This window comes from Rhinolophus sinicus, linkage group LG04, assembly GCF_036562045.2.
Source record: "Rhinolophus sinicus isolate RSC01 linkage group LG04, ASM3656204v1, whole genome shotgun sequence".
NCBI classification, from domain to species: Eukaryota; Metazoa; Chordata; class Mammalia; order Chiroptera; family Rhinolophidae; genus Rhinolophus; species Rhinolophus sinicus.
The window spans coordinates 44,232,609-44,253,757 of NC_133754.1; the positions used below are offsets into that span (position 1 = coordinate 44,232,609).

Consider the following 21,149-nt stretch of genomic DNA (forward strand, 5'->3'; position numbering starts at 1 on the left):
TAACCACAAGATGGCCACGGGGTTTTGAAAATTAATTTGGGGAACGTAATCAATAATGTTGTAAAGATTTTGTAGGGTATCTGATGGACACTTGTCTCATTAGGGAGACCATCTCAGGGATGACGTAGATGCCTGATCACTGCACTGTACACCTGAAGCTGAAGCTGAACAATAATGAATGTCAACTACAAGTTTATGTACTAAAAAAAGAAACAAAGAAAAAACAGGTGGACAACAAGCCCCTTGGACAAAAGAACCATATAGTTAATTAATTAATTAATTAATTAATAATAAATAAGCAAGCAAATAAATTCCAAAAGAAACAAGTGGTAAATATACAATCTGCAATAGGCAAGAATTTCTAAGCATAAAAGTAATGTAAGAAATCACAGAGGAAAAGACAATTACGCTTATCACATACCTTGAAACTTCTTAGGAAAACAAGTACTATAAATAAAGTAAACAAAACTACAGGGAAAATGAAAAACGGAAAAATATTTGAAATAAATATGACGGAGGATGTGGAGTTTGAAATTTATGTCTTTTGTCTCTCAAAGTGACAAAAATGACATTGGCAATCATCATACATAAAACAAGATTGGGTGAATCGTCAGTCAAACAACATGACTTAGAAGGTCTTTGGAAAATTCATCCCTGCCTGAACAAGTTCATGTTTATGAATCTGGCCTGTGAAAAATAATTACAGATCCATAGAAAGATTTTGGGGTAAAAATGTCTCTGTAATCTTAACTTAAAACCACCTGAATGCCTAACAGAGAAACATTTAAATAAATTCTAGTATATACATTACAATGGAATATTATGCATGTATTAAATCGTATTTTAGCAGAACACTATGGGCATAAGAAAATGGTAAGTGAAAAAGGCATCAAGAATATTATACCACTTTTTAAAATATTTGCATAAGCCGGGAAATCTATCAGAAAACATACACTACATGTTAAGCAGTAATTATTTCTAGGCTGTGGGATTATAGCTGATTTTTGTTATACGCTTTATTCTTCTCTGTAGTCTTTAAATTTCCTATAATAATTATGTATTCTAAATATGAAAGGTAATAAATGTTACTTTTGAAAAGCAAAAAACGTTGTTGGTTCTCACTAAAACTGTGAGAGAAACAAAAAGCAAACTACTTTGGATATCTAAAAAATAAGACTTGAACAAAGTAATAACAGCTTTACTCATCTGTTTCTACTCAGTATTTCTGGGGCTCTTTCGCTCTTTAATATCTTTGAAATAAGTATACCAACTCGAAAAGGGTGAAGACCTCCCAGAACAAACACATTCCAGGCCCCACAATGGAACATTTCAGAATTCTCCTGGGATATTTAAGAATGCTAGTGGTCATGCTCCCAGAAGTTGAGGCAAAATTAGTGCTAATTTGAGCCCCAGCATAACTAGGTTGCTCGCCTAAGTGTACAGCAACCTAAGTTTATATTATTCTGTTCAGCAGATAACTCTGTCAACAGCTTAATAAAGAACAATAATGAAGGCAAACTCCTTACAGTCACAAGGGGAGAAAACAAACCTTCTTGGCTTTAATTTTTTAAATTCTCAAAATAATATTTCTAGAGGGCAATCTAGCTACATATATCAAAATTCCTTAAAAAGCAAATATAATTTGAACCAGTTATTCCAAGTCTAGAAATCTTTGCCAAGAAAACAATTTGATAAGTGTTTCAAGTACACATGCAAAGACGTTTATGACAGCATTTATAATTGGAAAAATATGGAATAGTGGGTATCAGTTAAATGAAATGTCACATCCTTCAATGGACTGAAACACTATGTCCCCTCAAAATTCAAATGTTGAAACCTACTGCAAGCATGTGATGATATTAGAAGGTGAGGCCTTTGGGAGGCGATTAGGTCACGAGGGTGGGTCCCTAACAAACAGGATTCATGCTCTTGTAAAAGAGACCCCAGAGAGATCCCTCGCCTCCTTTGCCATAGGAGGTTACAGTGAGAAGACAGCCATTGAAGAGCCAAGAAGTCAGCCCTCACCATACAGCAAATCTGCAGATGCCTTGATCTTGGACTTCTCATCTTCCAGAACTGTGAAAAATAAATGTCTGTTCTATGGTATTTGTTAGAGCAGCCCGAACAGACTAAGACACATCCATATAATGAGCTGACACCATTTAGAATGAGACATAAATGTGTACTTATGGACATGGAAAGGTATTTGGGATATATTATGGAGTGTCTTTAAAGCAAGTTACAAGACTATAAAACAAAATAACATCCTTATTATACTTGTGTATTATATAAGTCAGCTAGGGCTGCTATAACAAAATACCATAGACTGGGTGACTTAAACAACGGAAATTTATTTTCTTAGTTCTGGAGACAGGAAGTCCAAGGTTAGGGTGCAAGCATGGTCAATTCCAGGTGAGGGCTCTGGTCGGGGCTTGCAGGTAGCTGCCTTCTTGCTGTGTCTTTACATGGCAGACAGACAGAAAGAGAGAAAGAGAGAGAGAGAGCTCTTCCTCTTCTGATAAAGCCACAGTCCTATCAGATGAGGGCTCTATCCTTACGATCTCATTTAACTTTAATTACTTGCTAAAGACCCTATCTCTAGATGCAATCACATCGGGGATTAGGACTTCACCCTATGAATTTTGAGGGGGGATTCAATTCAGTCCATAGCAACTTCTTATATATTTCCTTTTATGAACCATGCTGTAAATGGGTGAAATTCTGAAAGGTTTTTGTCTCAAAATGTGTACATCAACGGCTACCTCTGTGTAGTGAACATAGCAGCTTAGTTTCTACCATGTTTATTACCTGTTTATAATTTAATAAATATTAAAATAAATGAATCCCATGGATAAACACAACGCTAAGTTTTAATAAAGCATTGGGGAAAGGGAAGTACTGTCTCGTGCTAGCTAGCTCACATTGGCTACACTCACAAAAAGCAGCATCAGTCAAGCTGTGCAATCTCAGGACACAGGAAATGGATCTAGGAATGAGAGCGGACTGTTCCTTGAAAACATCAATTTACTGTTGTGATCAAAACAAACAACAAAACCCACTGGCACCACTAAGAAGGATATTAGAAATAAAATATAAAACACAGCCTACCCAAAGCCACAGCCCTGTGACCAGACCTAAAACCAAAGGAATGACCCAGAAGGCAGCCAAGAAGATCTCTGCTTTCTTACAGCTCAAGACAATTACAACAGTGCAAGAAAGTTGAGAGAACATCTAAAATAATCAAGATCCAGCCTTTACTTTCCCAGCTGCCTTAAGCTGACAGGTCTGATACCATCTTTCACTTACCACTTATTATTGATTGTACCACGTATCTCCCCTTACGTCTCCCCGCCCCAGTCATCCACCCATCCCCATCTCCAGACACACAGACACACACACAAGCAGGGCTGCAGGCTCTTAAGAGCCAGAGACCACATCGTCTTCAACTCTGTTCTCTTTGCACAGTGTACATATTCAATAAATGACTGTTAGAAAGCATGTGCTAAGTCAAAGGATTTTCATGGCCAATAGGTTTTTAAAATTACAAATGACTGTTTAGCCTGGGGAGTCTAGGTGATCTGATAAAATTCTATACCGTAACAAAGGCTGAGAGCACGGTGAAGATGTGTAGCAAATCTTATAAGAGGAGAACCATGAAAAACTTCAAAGCGTTAAGGAGGTAATAAAAAAAGATTCAATGTTAATTTCAAATGGGGAAAATTATCACTATAGCATCCCAATATGTCACAAAAGAAACTGAAGACAAGAGAGTTTGTTTTCTCCCTTCGTGACTTCCAGCAGTTTGCTTTCCTCACTGCTCTTTACGAAGCTGCTGATGGGGTCGCAGCTCCTATCAAGGTTATAACTGAGTGGCTTCTTCCACTTTAGTTACAATCACCACAAAGAGAACATGGTACAGAATAATCCCACAGCTCCTCAATTCTTCCACAGACACGTGAAGAGAGGGGAGTATTCTATTACTAGCTGTGAGTAAAATGAGTCAAGTCCTAGCCCATAAGTCTGGGCCCATCACAAGCCTTGGGATAGACAAGCATTTCACTTCTGTGTAAGCTGCCCCTCCTCACGGATCACGCCCAGGCCGGTGCCTTGGTGCCCTCTGACAGTGCCCTGTGGGACCTGTGTGTCAACCTTCCCCGGGAGCTGCCTCATCACTGCTGGATGTCGAGCACCCAGCACACAAAAAAACCACTCAGGGTAATTTCTTGAATGAGCTAAACTAAAATGGTACACTCAATTAATTAGAAAGGGGAAACTGTAGAAAAAAGTCTATACTCAGGAGTAAAATCTATCCCAATTCAGCCATGCTCCTCCATCGCAGTAGAATCACTAGTCAAAATGTAAGTGTAGCACATGTGAAATTCAGTCAGTCCACAACTGCTAGATAAGCCCACTTCTCAGGGGACTAACCACCACGGGGCTCATTCATGTCACTTAGATAGAAAAGGAAACTTCCTATATAAGATCGCACAGCTGCAGCCGTACAAAGCTCAGTCTACACTCAAGACATCTGATTTTTGCTTCAGGGCCAACCTTAATGATTGTAAAAAGGCTTTGCACTACATAGTCCTCTACTGGCTTATTAATGTATGCCTTGCCTTGTTCCCAAAAGATTCAAAGTGATTTACATAAATACATACAAAATAAGATTTTAAAGTATTTTAATAAGCAGATGAGAAAAAGCAGACTGTGATAAAATAGCAATATGGGAAAATAAAAAGCAAAGTTTAAGGGCAATATAAAAAAAAATCATTTTGAAAGAGCCTATATATCTGTTAGAATTGGGTCATGTGTTTGGAACTCAGATTTCTTTTAATAGTCAACTGAAGCGGTGGCTGAAGTCAGTTACATGAATCATAATGTATGTAAAATAAAAATAAAATAGTTCCTCAGAAAAAGCACAACCATTCAAAGTACGGAGAGAAGAAATCGCTTCCAGGGCTTCCAGGGCTTCTCATGAAGAGAACACTAAAATATAGAAATAATTATAATAATAGCTAACAATTAGCACTAACTTATGTGCAAGACACTGTCCTAAGAACTTTAGACATATTCATGCATTTAATAATCCTATGTGGTAAGTACTGCTATTATCTGCATATAATAGATAAGAAAACTGAGGAAGAGAATGGTTAAGTAAATTGCCCAAACTTACCCAGCAAGCTGTGGGTCTGGGATGCAAACCCTGAGGGCTGGTTACGCGTTGTCACTCTGAATGCGACACTGACACTACGGCGCCTTCTCTCACTGTTCTGACAGCAAATGAGTGAAGCCCTCAAAAACACCCTCACCGTAGACAGCACTTTCCTAAGGATGTTTCTAATGACGTCCTTCAGTTAGTCCAAGAGAAAAACACAAAGCAATTCCACTGGGGCCAAAACGAGGCACCCACGCATGTGGGTTTCTGACTGATGGACAGTATTTGGGATTTTAGAGTCTCTAGAAAAATGGGGGGGGCCTAGAAAAAAGCCATCCCAGCTGTCCGTCACGATTACTTTCCCTCCGCAAGGTCTGGTGCACACTGAGTGGCCGAGGAAGGGATTATACTCTGAGGAGCAGGCCAAGTACAGCTCTGACCTGATGACAAGTTAAGGCAGAGCCATGGGCTGGAGTGGCCCCCTGAGCTGGAGGAAGAGCAGACACCCACCCACCGAAGGCTAAGGAGCCTGACATGACAAGGACCCACACTGGCCTGAAGAGAAGATCAGCCTACCTCTGCATGGAGGTGACCCAAGGCAGTGCCAGTGGTCAGGGCTCCTGAAGAAAGGGTTTGGCTGCCCCAAACCAAAGGATGAAAACGTCCCCAAATGACTACGTCATATAATAGGTATCAACAGAGCTGGACCGGATCCAAAAGTTGTATCATCAGTTGACACTCTTGACCATATGAAACCCATGGAACATTCAGCCTTGGTGTAGCTCCAAGACAAAGGGTTGCAAAGTATAACTACAGGGAGATGAAAGGTCAACTGGCCAGGAGACGTTATTCAAGATGAGCCCATTATTGTTACGGGGTAAACGACATAAAGTTTTTCACGACTTTGATTTTAGAATAAGTGATTAGAACCTAGCTTCTCAGTAGCTTCTCCAAGTTCAAGTCAGGACAATAAAACCGTTTCATCAGAATTCACTCATGAACTGAGCATACTGTGAGTCAGGCTTTGTTCTAGCGGTTGGGGAAGAGTGGTAAGTAGACAAAAATTCCTGCCCTATAAATCTTATTCTTGCACTTAATGTTAAGTAACACTAGTAATTAGCATTGCTATACTTACGCTGGTATTCTTGACTGATTACCTCAGGTGGAGATAAAGATGGAGAAACTATGGCAGGGAGTCGGGGAGGATGTGCTGGGAGGGTTACGAGAGACACTGAAAAAAGGAAACTGAGCAAAGCCCTGCAGGAGGCCAGGGGTGAACCAGGTAAACACCTGGGTAGTGGTGTCCCAGGAGAGAGAACAGAGAGGCCACCTGAGATGCTGGAGCAAAGTGAGGAATGCGGAGAGAGTGAGAAAGAAATGGAGGTGAGGAGGAGGAAGCAGGGGATGCTGGGACGGACCTGAACGCACTGGGAGGATTCTGGATCTGACTCTGAGCAGAGGCTTTTAACAGTCTGACTTTTCTTTTCAAAGGAATGCCACTGTTTGTCACGTGGAGAGGAGGCCACGGGGTCAGGGACAGGAGGAGGGAGACTGGTTCAGCGGGAGCAGGTGCATCTTTCCACCCGAAGCCCCTTGGCCACATACACGTGGGTCAGGTCGGCGGTCTCGGTCTGCTGGTGCAGGCGAGGGTGGTGAGCTGGGAGCATCCGATCCAGTGTACTGGAGCAATGTCTCCAATGTCTGAGCCCCTGGCAGGTCATTATTCCCTCACACAATAAAATAAAAAGAAACACAAGCAGACTGGCAAAGGCAGGTGAACCAAAGATAAGTCAGTGTGGCCTGAGGGAGCAGAGATGCAGGTAGCACAGGAGCCGTGCTGCCATCACCGGCCAAGTAGTCCCAGGGCTGTGGGGCTATGGATTCCACAAATGGGACAGATGCTATCATGAACTGGGCCTTCTCATCTCTGAGACCCGTTATTCTCAAAAGCCCATTCCAAAATACATTAGAGTTTAAAATATTTAACAGTTAATACAGCACCACTTAAATTATATACCCACATATAACACTGCTTTCCAGAATGCATCTGATGCTCACGTGATGCCCTCCTGTTCTTCCTCCCAACTATTTAGAGAGCCAACATCACATAAGCCCCTGCACAAAATGCACCCTCTCTTGGGGCCCTGCAAGGCTGAGGTGATCCGATCTGATCCTGCGATTCGGATGGCACACCAGCACTCCCCCTCGGTCTCAGTCGGCAGCCTAATAACCAGGGAAGGTTTCAGGGTTTCGGCACCCCTCACCCGGGCCAGACTCACACACAGAAACACTCACATGTATTATTCTCACTCATTTTGACACAAACTGTGATCAGAACAGAAGGGAAAGTGGCAAGGCATCCTGAGGGAGGAGGACAGAGAGCAGTGTGCAGCTTCCTCACGAGCCTGGAATTCGTTGGAAGGCTGTGGAGAGGCACACCCATCTGTGACTTGACACCATCTCGTGCATTGTGACAAGAGGCAAAAACTAAGCTTACTTTTACTTACAAGAGCCTTCACCCAGAAACATTATAAATAGTTGGATTTAAAACAATAAAACCACATTTTTCTTATACCCATTACAGTTTTCTCTCATGCTGCCTTTAAATACCTCCCCCTGGATCAAAGGACTGACCACCAGCCATTAGTAAGAAAAATCTAGCCAAGTAAAAGACTAAGATGTAAAGGGACTGAATAATTTGCTATCACTGGTAGAGGGTTCAATATCTAATACCCTAAATACACACTTCACCAAGTATTATTTCTGAGACTATGCTAAGAACATGCACACTCATAAAAGCTAACTTAGAAAACTGTTCAGTAATCAAATATCTTACTCCAGCTTTTGTCTCTGTGTGTATTCAGCTTTGATTAATACATAACATTCTCACACATAGAAGCAGGCACCTCATAATTTAAACTTAAGGCCACCAATTACCCATTTCTAGACACAGACTACATACATGTAACATACTGAAATTAATATATTTGCTTTACAAGTAAAGACTAGTTTATTCTAACACCACCAAACTACTTGTTAATTAAGCAAAACAGCATTTACCAGACAGGAGGAGATCAATAGTTCTGAATCTTCTTTTGTCCAACTGTATGCTGCATATTCAAGGGCATTATTCTCTCCTTGCTGTTTGCACATATAAGCACAGTTTCTTTCAAAAACAGTACGGATGCCTTTAAATAGAATCACACTAGTAGTGCAACCCATCCCCAAGGTGTGGATGTTCAGATTTCTAGCAATCTCTACTCCGTTTCCACATCATCTTCCTTGGCGCTTCAGAGCAGGCTCCCACTGTACCATCTTCACGACAGGCAGTTGCCGGCACCGGAACAGAAGGGAAAGCTCCGAGCTGTCGCACTAGAGTCTGCTCCTGCCCAACAGCCTGACAAAAAAAAAAAAAAAATCCAGGCTCCGAGTGTAAACCAGGAGGGGTGGTGCAAACACACGATGACACACCTCGGATGCACCCAAACCCTTCAAGTATCCTTTTTTTTCAGTAGCTCGTTTCACTGTTAATACCCACAAACAGACAGATTTACATGTGGTTACCAGAAAACTGCTGGCTCCGGCGAATTGCTTAGGATTGTTCTGAATCTCAGAGCCTGCCCAAAATGAAAAAGACAGTGCCAGAGAGTCACCGTGCTACAGATGCTGCTGAGAAGCACAAAGAATGTTCATCTGCTGCAAGAAATCACTCTCCCAGGATGCTTCGCCAGCATCCATGTTAGCAAACACCCCTTTCCTTGACCCAAATATGCTATCTGTTTAATCCTGCATCCGCAAGGAACAGAGAAGCAAAAGGGGAAAAAAGGCCGAAAATGAGTGAAATCACTAAGATGACTGCTGCTATGGAAACATGTGTAAGCCCACTTCAAACAACCTTTTCCATGTGTGGGTAACAGCTTGCTGACAGCAAACCACAAGGGAACATAAAACTGCTGTGTCAATCTTGACTTCTGTCCACTTCTCTTTGCTAGAGAGTTTACACTGCTAGAAAGGATTCTCCCATCGCTGGTACCCAAAGATGCAAAGGAGCACATGGATAAAGGGTTACCTGGTCCTTCTGAAGCAGCACTCCAAGGGTAAAGACACACTGAAGTCCCACAGTCAACAAGGTTATTCTTTTGGGTGCATAAATAATACAGACCCTTCCACGGCAGATGGAACTCAGTGACACTACACTATCTTGTGTGTGTCTTTGGGGATGACTAACAGAGAAGCGTGTCACTGATATAATCCTAAATTGACTCTTGCCATTTTCCTTCTAAAAAATGAAAAGAGAATGGTATAAAAAGACCATGGTGAACACACAGGCAAATCCCTTCCACCCACAACATGCATCTGGAAAAAAGTGGCTGCTCTTTTAAGATCTGTTCTGACATTCTTCCTTTTTTCACAAGGCAACAAATGGCTTTCACTTTCTATCTATGGATTTCAAAGTTAGAGTGAATTAGAATAATTGAGTACCGGCGTGTTGGTAACAGAAACTGGTGTAATGTAGTAAAGGCAGATCTTTAGAGAACACCTAATAATCCCAAAATTTCTGTTTTCTGTGGCTAGTTTACTGACTAGGCCCCATGGATAAGCAAACATCCAGGCTTTGTCTATCTCCTGTATTTTTACGCAAAAATCTAATTGCCACAGGACATCAAAGGATACTGGCCACACGCAAAAAACAGAGTAATTATATGTGGTCTAGAATGTTCTGCTTCAGAATGGTAATTTTGTTAAAACAGAGCTATAATGTTCAAGATTATACCCAAGTCCTGACATCTGAAGATTAAATTCTTTATGTGACATCACAATGCTGGCAGATAAATAACATGGAAAAACATCCACACAGAAATTGAGTCCTGGAGACTATAGAACACTACACACATAGGTTAAATTGTTTTGAGAATTCAGAAAATTCATCAATTAACCTCACTTCTATATGACAAGGGAAACAATTTGAAAAGTAGTAGTTCATGGAATGCAAATAAAGGTTGTACCTAGAAATTAAAACCTTAATTTATTAGTATTACCTATTTTAGACATACGGGGTGTAGAATTCAGAGAACATTATTTGAGATGTAAAAGGTTATGTTTGAACTTTACAAAGGATTATAAGTGACAAGCAAATATGAAACTGTTGGTATAGTTGACTTACTTTAAAAGCTCAAAGTCAATATTTAAAACAATACTAGGAGAGAATGGAACCATTTCCTAACAATCACTCAGAGGAAAAGGAAACGTTTCCTAGAGATACAATAATAAGCATTTCAGCAACTGGATCAATTTTAAATATTATTCATTTTTCCAACCAACAGAATTAGTGGGTAAGAAAAACATCAGAAAATATTTACAGCAAATGATTCAACAAGGCCAAAAAACGGGTTTCATGCTAATAGAAGCATGACAAAATGAATCATTCAACATGTGTATTTGGTTTCATTGATTTTTCTGCATCAGAATGATCTTGGATTGGTCTAAAATGATAATTAGCATGAATTCCATTGGAGGACAGGAATAGATGACTGGTATCTATTGGCAACCAGGTCAGCCACCTACAGAGTATATACTTCAATTTGGAGATCACATTTACGCTCACATCTTTAAATGTCACCTCTAATTTACACAGCTCCCAAGACTGGATGTCCACCTTGACGCCCTTATGAGATCCAAGCCCATGTCTTCCTCTCCTGCTAATAATGATACCTGACGCTCCCATCACTGCCTCACTCTCAGATGATACCAATCAATTGTCTTTTAACATGACAAACTAGGATAGGATACCCACACAATGGAACAGTATTCAGCCATAAAAAGGTATGAAGTTCTGATGCATGCTACAATACGGATGAACCTGAAAAATGTCACGCTTAGTAGAAGAAGCCAGTCACACATGGCCTCAGATTATATGCTTCCATTTAAATTAAATGTCCACAACAGGCAAACGCATAGAGATAGAAAGTAGATTGGTGGTTCCTAAGGGCTGGGGCAGGAAGGAATGGGGGCTGACTGCTTATGGGTGCAGAATTGCTTTCAGGGGTAATGAAAATGTTCAGAAATTAGACAGTGCGTTTCTAACATCTACACTAACTGTACACAAGAGTCTATGAATATACCAAAAACCACTGGGTTGAACAGTTTATAAAGGTAAATTTTATGGTATGTGAATGTAATAAAGAAACGTGACTCCATTCTTGGTGTTTTAGTGACGAGAGCTTTTAAGTCTCACCCCTCTTTCTTCCCGTCCCACAGCTGAGCAAGCTGAAAGCAAGTACCAGGTGGCTCCCTCCTTCAGTGCCAGCGGGAAACTCACCACTCACCCCAGCCCCACCCCCTCACCACCACAAACAGCCCAAGCCAGTCCCCTTTTCCTGCTCTTTTTAGCCATTTTAGGACCTGCTTGGGAATATCCATGCTCTCCCTAAAGAGCTTCATTATATGAGCAATAAAAATGTCCACGCTCTCTTGGTGTGTGTGTGGTCATGAGTCTCAACATCCAAAGCAAATGGTGGTGCTGGGTGGGAGGGAGGATCTATCCTTTTCTGTGGAGAGACCCCCACAGCGAATTATACCACAATAAAGCTGCTATTAAAAATGGGAGAGGGGAGGAGGAGGAAAACATCTTTGCCCACTGCAAAAGGTTGTCAAGTTCAAATAAGATAACAGGAGAGAACTCAACCAAGAAATTGCTATAAACATGTACTTAGCTATTGTTTCATATTTCACAAAGGGTTTACTTACTGCCTAACTCCAAACAGCCTCCATGCTTAATGAATTAAACAACTTCTGACTGTTACTTTGGCCCCACTTCTCAGGAATACACTCAGCAAGGAACTTGGGAGGTGCCTGCCCTGAGGGAGTGCAGTTTAGACCAGCGAGAGGCTCCACGCTGTACAAACTACCAGAAAGCCTGTGCAAACAATAAGTTCATGGTAAGATTTGCGGGCCCACTCGGTGGTCACAACAAACCTCAACCATTCAGCCACAGAGACCATAGCAAATAGATCTCAAGCTTTCACACCCCACCACCCCCACCCCCACCCAAAGCGTATCCATCTGGAGCTGCTGTTCCCACTTGCAGCTCTCTCCTTGCCAAATGGCTTTCTGTTTTAAATATCTTCTAAAAGTCAAATTCGTTTGATGGGTAGATTTACTTAATACTTTTCCGGAAAAATGTGGATAAAGAAGAATCTAAAGTGACACCTAAAAATCTAGAACTACAAACTATTAATAGAAGTAATATTGTATCTCAAACAGATGCATCTCTTCTACCTACGTTAGACCTTGGGTCCTATCTTAAGAGGCCAGGAAGGGAGTGGAATTCTGTCCATTCTGCAGTGGCTGAAATGACCTCACATTATCATAATAGATGATTTAGCCACACTTCCCAAAACCTAAATAAATGGACAACAGGTAGAATTCAATCTAACATGTCTTTTATTCTATTCAAGTGTCATTATGACAGCCAGTCCACATGAAGAACTTATTTCCATCCCTGACAGTCCATATTTCATATATTAATGCTGTGAATTCTGCTGAACAACAACAACAAAAAACCTTATTTAAGTGGGTCTGTGAACACCATATGCATTTAATGTTCAATCGTCTAATCAAAGGTAAGTAGAGTGTCTCCCACAGGGCTTAGTACGTACCACATGCTCTCCCTTGGCCCTTTTACCCCAAATTAAATTCTTTTCATCCCTGATATTAAGAGAATAGAGTGAGGGTCATTCAAAGATATGAGAATTTCAGATCTAATAAATTCAATCCACAAATTACTCCTGTTGATAAAGAATGGTTAAAAGAGGTAAATGCCAGGTTTGGGGGTGGGGGAAGGGAGTTAAGATAGTTGGTGAAGAACAAGTAGAGGTTTCAGCAACAGTCATTAGAAAGTTGTTTTTTTTTTATTATTTAAAGAATGGAAATTAAGAAAGTATTATTAAATAAGGGCCTTTAAAAAAATAAGGACAAGTTGAACTCTCCTACCATTGTGTATTTCAGGCACAGAAACCTCAAATTTTGATAGGAGGATGGGGTGGGCAGACTTACTGCGTATCTAAATTTATCGACCATTTATCATCCCCATCCCCAAAACATTTTGAAATGCCAGCACCAGTTACCTCCAGGTGAATAGAGACGACAGGTAGGCCTAGAGGACACGGGTCCAGACAGTAGTTTTAGGCCCCTGGGAGAACTACCGTCTGTACTGCTGTTTGTACCACTGTGGAGAAACAAATGAATCTGCTAAAAAGTCTACCTCTAAAGTCATGACCACATAAAATCATGGAGTCAGGTCTGCTGCAAATACAGTGGTATTTAAATGTTCTCAAAAGTAGAGAACACAAAGTTACATGGGTGTCTCCCCACTGGGGCTAGACTATTAGGGAGGGAACCAGTTCTTGTGCGGTGCTCTGAACCCCTGGCACAATCACTGGGTGACCCATGGAAGGAGTGGAAGCAACAACCTCCAATCCTCCTTTTTCAGTCAGGAAACCAAGTTCAAGGGCTTTTAAAAATAAAACAGATCTCCTAAGGGAAGAAAAGGTTGGGCTAAGACAAGGAACTTACTTGCTGGTAGGAATATAAAATGGTGCAGCTCCTGTGAAGCAGTGTAGCAATTCCTCACAAAATTAAACAGAGAATCACCATATGATCCAACAATTCCCCTTCTGGGTAGATATTCAAAAGAACTGAAAGAGTTTGGAAGAGATATTTGTACACCCATGATCATAACAGCATTATTCACAAGTAGGGGTTCCGGGTGGGAATTCCCACCCTTTCTCAAGAGTTTTTTTCGCTTTCCCGTTCCCGGATCCCGAGAAAAGTTGGTCGGGAAATCGGGAAAATCGGCTCCTTGAACCCAGGTGGTTGGTAGTATTGGCCGTCACTGTGTGGAAACGATTCATCGTGGAGAACAGAAAACAGTTTGTATCTTCGGATTCAGGAATGGGAAAGCGGAAAAAATTCCTGAGAACAGGCAGGAATTCCCGCCCAGAAACCCTATTCACAAGAGCCAAGAGGCAGGAGCAACCTAAGTGTCCATCAAAGTATGAATAAACAAAATGTGGTGTCTGCATACAATGGGATATTACTCAGCTTTACAAATGAAGGTTTGACACATGCTATAACATGGATAAACCTTTCAGGACATTATACTAAGTGAAATAAGCAAGACACCAAAGGACAAATACTACATGAGTCCAAGTACATAAGGTAGCTATGACAGACAAATTCATGGGAACAGAACATAGAATGGTGGTTGTCAGAGGCTGGGGGGTGGGGGACGGGGATATGGGGAGTTGTTATTTAAAGGATATAGAGTTTGTTTGAGATGATGAAAAAGTTCTAGAGATGGATGGTTACACAACAATGTGAACATACTTAATGCCACTGAACAGTATACTTAAAAATAGTTTAAATGGTAAATTTTATGTTATGTCTATCTTATCACAATTTGAAAAAGAAAAAGAAAACCAACTTACTAGGCACAGCTTTCCTATGATTTCCAGGAACAAGTGATGTGAAATTAGAAAAAACCAGGAGGGCAGCTAGTCTTTCTCTCCTCTCCCCAGGCCCCTCACAAAGGGCAGACAAGCCCAAGGAAGAGGCTTCATACTGTTGATTTTCCTCGTAACTATTTCTAATAGCTTGTATTAGATTACTTTATATACTAGTTTACCTAATTATCATTAATAACTATTTCCTCATTCCACTTGGTAATGCACTTCCTAAAAAAAAGCCCTTTGAACTATGTACCCTCACATAAAAAAGGTGAGATTTAAATTCCTGATTCACAGACAACTTCCACTTCTTTCATTGCAGGCTACAAAATGAACAAACCAACAGCATTTATACAGGTTCTGATTTATCCCTCAGCTCAGGAAGCTCCAAGCAATGCCAGAACTTCAATTACTGTTATGAAAGGTCATGAAGAAAAATCATGGTTTCTGAGGGAGCTCCGTTCTTTGAAGAGAAACCAATAAATCCATAAATGCTGATCCTGTGTCAGATATGAAAAGCTGCCAAAAGAGCTCACCTATTTGCAAAGCTTTACACCCCTACTATAAACATCTGTAGGGAAGGGGCAGAGTGGAGAGGCTGGTGGCACACCAGATCACAATGGATGCTATATGCACCGATGTCGCACTGTAAATGAGACACTAAGTGAAAAGCAAGGAAGCTGAGCAAACTCACAATGGGGTAATGAAATCAGAGCTCACAGTGACCTTTTCTTGGCCTCCTCCAGCTTCTTCCAAGGAAATTCTATTTTAGGCAGACATCTGAAAAGCTCACTTAGCTGCAAGGCATACTGAGTTTAAACAACAGCAGAGGAACACAGCACAATTCATGTACAAATACACCCATGAAACAGGTTATGTGCATCAAATATGGAGTTTAGGCTGTTGGAAAGATGTTCTTTCATGAAAAGAGAGACTGAAATTCAGATTCTACACACCTCAAGTACTCGTATATTACCTTTCAGCATTTAAAACTTTTTACTGTCCTTGTGTCAATAGAGAAATACTCATCATGAAGAAGGAAAGGAAATGAAGAGGAAAACATAAGCATGAAATTTAGTTTGCCACTTTAAAAATTATTGCAATATAGTCGAATTTTCAATTAGATTAATCAAAAGGCGAAACATAAGAAATAAAGGTACTATACACTGGTTACCTGTCCAAAACATAGGAGGGAAAGAGCAATTCTTTCAAAATATTCCTGTGGTTTTGAAAAAGCAGAGTGAAAAGACACAAAATACGTTGTCCTTTGTCCGGGCTTCCAATCAGGTCAGAAGGAATGAGATACAGCACATGTCCCCCACTCATGGAGGCTCACAAAACTCCATTCTCTACCTGACTCCTTACAAAGTTTTATTTTCTTTTTACAAAGACACAAAATTCAGAGCCTTCCTAAGGTTCTCTTTTATACACAGCCTATGGTTGGGTTATGGCTTAACTATAACCATGTTTTAAAAGAATGCTACTTTGACCAAACATTCTCTGATGCATTAGTGGACTCCACTAGGTCAGAGAAGGGGAAAACTTTTGGGAGAAACCACCCTCCACATAAGAACTGGACAGATTACAGATACTGCCATCGCTCCATGACAACTAAAAACAGATAGGATCCAAAGAAGATATACAGACGGCCAAGAAGCAAATGAAAAGTCACTGGAGAAATGCAAATCAAAATCATGAGATGGCACGTCATATCTCCTAGGATGGCAAGGTTAAAAAAGACAGTTAATAACAAGTGTTGGTTAGGATGTAGAGAAACTAGACCACTCACACACTCTTGGTGGGAATGTAAAATAAGACCGCTGTTTGGAAAATGGTCTGACTGGTGTTCCTCAAACAGTTAAACCTAGAGTTACCATATGATTCAGCAATTCCACTCCTAGCCAGATACCCAAGAGAGTTGAAAACATATGTTCACACAAAAATTTGTATAGGAATGTTCTTAACAGTATAATTCATAATGGTCAAAAAGTGGAAACAACCCAAATGTCCATCAACTGATGGTTAAACAAAATGTGGTATAGCCATACAATGGAATATTATTCAGCAATAAAAGAAATGAAATGCTGATACGTGCTACAACGTGGAGGAATCTTGAAAACATGTTAAATGAAAGATGCCAGTCACAAAGGACCACATATTGTAAGATCCTGTTGGTATGAAATGTGCTGAATAGGCAAATCTAAAGAGAAAGATTAGTGGTTATCTATGGTTAGGGGGCTGTGCAGGGTGGATATGGGGTGGGGATGACAGCTAGAGGATACAGGGTTTCCTTGGGGGGGTAATAAAAATGTTCTAAAATTGATTGAAGTGATGGATTCACAACTCTGAATATATTGAAAATCACTGGATTGCACATTTTAAATAGGTGAAATGTATAATATGTGAATCATATGTTGATAAAGCCATTTAGAAAAAAATAGGCACGACGTATCAGGGACACACCTATAAAAAGCTGAATTTCTCCTGACGGCACTTTATCCTCAACATAATTATCTCTCCAAAATATATCATTAACTCCAACACAGCAAATTCCCAAAAGCATTCCTGGCACTGTACATGTGAAAGCGAGTACAGAGACACATGTAAGATGATTTCAATAAGGGCCAGTTATTCTGCTTTAAATTTACAGAGCACTTAAGGGAAACCTTTCGTCTGGTCAACAACTTTGGCTCATTCATTTTTTTAAGCAAGAGCTGGGACTGAGAGCCGAGTCATGTACACCAAATCATTCTAAGAAATTTATTTTTCAGATCTTTTCCCACAAAATTTCCATGTCTGCTTTAACCACAAAGCTCTCAAGAACAAGAAAAAAAACACACAAAAAGCATAAAAACATTTGGAGAATAAATCAGAGGAGAGGTAGAAAGAGATAGATTATTAAAAGGGGATCTGAAATCTTATTCACATCACATAATTGACTCTATTTATGGCATTCTAACCACCTGAACAATGTAGGAGATTTATATTTTAAATTTAAAGAAAGATATTATTTAAATAGTGCTCGGCACATCTTTAACACAATGATACATGGACCTCATCCCTGCTACATGCCAGACACTGAGCAGAGAATGCAGTCACTCGGCCTCATTTAATCTTACACACGGCTCTAAAAGTTAAGTTTTACAGGTGATCTCACGCGTGTTTGTCATCCTTTGACCTTGTTACAAGTAACAAGATTTCCACCCAAACCTATCAGAGTAGGACCACTGAAGGACTGCAACCAACACTACCATGGGGGGGAGGGCGGGGGCGGGGGACAGATAAACCACGGAGGACTGGAGGTGAACAACCCACAAGTTCAAATATCTCCTTAGACAAGTAGCTTTCAATGTATTGTCACCACGAATTATATTAAGAAATTAATTTTAAATCATGTTACAGTAAATCTGAGTAAGAATAGTTCCCCCCAAAATATGTACCCTTACAACAAGTTATACTGTTATTTTCTATTCCACTCTAGTCTACTCTGGTTCATTGGAAGGAAGGAAGGAAGGAAGGAAGGAAGGAAGGAAGGAAGGAAGGAAGGAAGGAAGGAAGCAAGGAAGGAAGGGAGGAAGGGAGGAAGGGAACTGGTCAGAGCCCACTGAACTGTTTTCAGATCCACTATGGTTCAAGGCCTGCAGTCTGAAAAACACCGCATGTCCCAGTTGCTAAGTCGTTGTCTGTCAGCGCTTGGAATTCACCAGTCTTACCACACAGCGCATCACTTACAAGCAGCAGGCCCAATAAAAGAATGGAATGGCCTCCTGAAGACAACGGTTGGAAGACAACACTCTGAAAGGCGGAGTTCTATCTCACACGACACAGTGTATGCTTTGAATCAGCTGTCCCTCCCAAAGCCAGAAAACACTGGCCCAGGAATGAAGGGGCAGAAGGGGAGTGGCCCCTCTGACTCGTACCCTAATAACACATTCAAGGGACCTCCGCCTCCCGTCCTTGCTGTATGGAGAGCCTGGTTTTAAAGGGAAGAGCGCTCCCATCAAAGGGAGACAACAGTTGTCCAGTGAATCAGAAGGTGAGAGGCCACCAGGCCTTGTTCGGCTCCTCCAGACACTGAACCAAGAGGCAAATGAGGAGGATCCCCTACCAGCCGAGAAAAGAAATTGGGCTGCTGCTCCCGAAAGGGTCAGGAAGGGCTACGGCTAGAACCCAGGGTAGATTCTTAAGGGCATCTCTTAGCGCTTCTGTCTCCAATAGTGAAAGTTCCTGGGAAACCACAGCCACCCAAAGGAAGGCGGGAGCACAGAGAATGCAGACCTGGAGGTGAAGAACTCTGATCAGTTGAGGTCCTGGCTGGGGGTAAAGGAAATACGTTCTGAGTAATCGGAGAATCAAGGTGTAAACATCAACTACCGCCAAGCAGCCAGTTAGAGAAATGAGCACTGCGGCAGCAACGCGTACTTCCTTCCTGTTTGGGGGTGTGTGTGCGCAGGGGGAGCGGGCAGTATGTATGATGTGGTGTGTATAGCATGTGTAGCGTGTATATGTGTGTGTGTGTTATGTGGTGTGTGTGTGTGTGTGGTGTGTATGGTGTGTGCGTGTTATGTGTGGTGTGTGTGTGTGGGTGTGCTATGTGTGGTGTGTATGTGGTATGTTGTGTGTGGTGTGTGTATGTTATGTGCGCTGTGTGTGTGTGTGTGTGTGTGTGTGTGTGTGTTATGTGGTGTGTGTGTGTGTGTGTGTGTGGTGTGTGTGCCAATTTCTTCTCCCCTCCTTTCTTTTGTATTATTTTATACAAGTGTTGTTGAAACTTAACTCTATGGTTTACATGCCAGGTAGCACATATCCATGCAAGTCTGCAGCTGAATTTAGGGATTAATTAACAAAATCCAGAAATGAATAATGTATCTCTTCCAGGGTGGATACAATAATGAGACTTTATGACTCCTTGTTCTGAGGAGCCAATGAGAACATCTTCAGTTGCGTAAAGGACATCTACTGTTCTGCTAGGCTGAAACAGTGTCATTTTTGTTGCATGGAAGTTCAAATATATGTGAAAGGGTGGGTCTGCGTGCTGAGTAGTCAAAGGGACGGGCTGTGCGGTTATTAAATTATTGTCTCCCAGCTCTAACCCCACCCTTGCACACTCAGTTATGCGATGCTAGTTAGGTCTGGCCCTCTGAAAACCACATTGTTTTAACAGTCGGCTTCCTGGGCCACCAAGGGCACCAAAGGGAGACTGCAAAGCTGGGGCAGGACGTGCTTGCTCCTTGTTGCCTGCTTCCTGAAGATCGGTTCCTCATTTAACTCCGCAATCCTTCTTTGCCCTGGTAGTAGCAGTTCCTTCCTGTGCAGCCGCTGAATGAGGTTTGCTGTTTTTCCAGCATTTCCAGAACCATCCTCATTGGACCCCACCCTCAGAAACACGCTCCTCTGAGGTCTGGGTTCAGCTCTGTGGGGCCCCTCCTCTAAGCTTCTAAGATTTCACAGCATAATCTCATCCTTTGATTCCCTCCAACCCCCGGGGTTGATGGCTGTTTCCTGCAGCCACTACCTCTACAATATTTTAATGTTCTCTTTTTACCTTTTCAGATCCCTATTTAACTTTATACATAAAAACAGTTCTTTACATTTAATGCTCTCTGTTAAAATAACTAGCATGATTTCTGTGTCCTGGCTGGACCCTGACTGCTATACTACTCGTAAATCAGGTTCTAAATAGTTTTAAAAGACTAGGATCACCAAAATATAAGAATGGCCAATAAGCACATAAAAAGATGCTCAACATCATTAGGGAAATGCAAACTAATACTACAATGACATCCACTATATGCCTATTAGGATGGCTAAAAGTTTAAAAGACTTGCCATACTGAGTGCTGGCAAGGATATGGGGTAGCTGGAACCTTCACACATTGCTAGTAGAGCCACTTCGGGAAACAACAGTGCCTAAAAATATTAAACAAAGAATTACCATATAACCTAGCAATTCCACTCCCAGGTATTCATCCAAGAAAAATGAAAGCACATGTTCACACAGACTCGCACACAAATGTTCATAGCAACGTTATTCACGATAACCAAAAAGTAGAAGCAACCCAAATGCCCACCAACTGGTGAATGGATAAACAAAATGCGTTTTAGCCAGACAACAGAATGGAATACTACTTAGCAAGAAAAAGGAATGAAGTTCTGAAACATGGACGAACCTCAACAATAATAAGCTAAGTGAAGGAGGCAGACACAAAGGCCACATACTGAATGATTCCATTGACATGAAAGGTTCAGCAAAGGCAAATCTACAGAGACAGAAAGTAGATTCATGATGCCTGGGGCTGGAGGTGGGAACTGAGAGGGACTGCAAACGGGCATGAGATTTCTTCTGCAGCTGATAGAAATGTTCTAAAATTAGATCACGTGATGACTGCACAAGTCTGCAAATTGACTAAAACTCACTGAATTACATATTTAAATTTTAGAGTGAATTTTATGATATGGAAATTATATTTCACTGAAGCTGTGAAACAC

General features: G+C 41.1%; 1 protein-coding gene across 24 annotated transcripts in view; it reads right to left on the bottom strand.

The window, feature by feature from the left end:
* DOCK9 (dedicator of cytokinesis 9) overlaps nt 1–21,149 on the bottom strand; it is a 256,028-nt gene that overhangs the window by 184,741 nt on the left and 50,138 nt on the right. For 6 of the 24 annotated variants that reach the window (XM_074329457.1, XM_074329451.1, XM_074329456.1 and 3 more), the window contains exon 1: nt 8,216–8,492. The exons of 9 other annotated variants lie outside the window; for them this stretch is intronic. In XM_074329457.1, the coding sequence (XP_074185558.1) occupies nt 8,216–8,377 (162 nt within the window). In that variant the 5' untranslated portion in view covers nt 8,378–8,492. Of the gene's footprint in view, nt 1–8,215; nt 8,517–21,149 lie in introns of those variants that run through there. 9 more of the 24 variants (XM_074329467.1, XM_074329474.1, XM_074329462.1 and 6 more) reach the window with 4 other exon arrangements.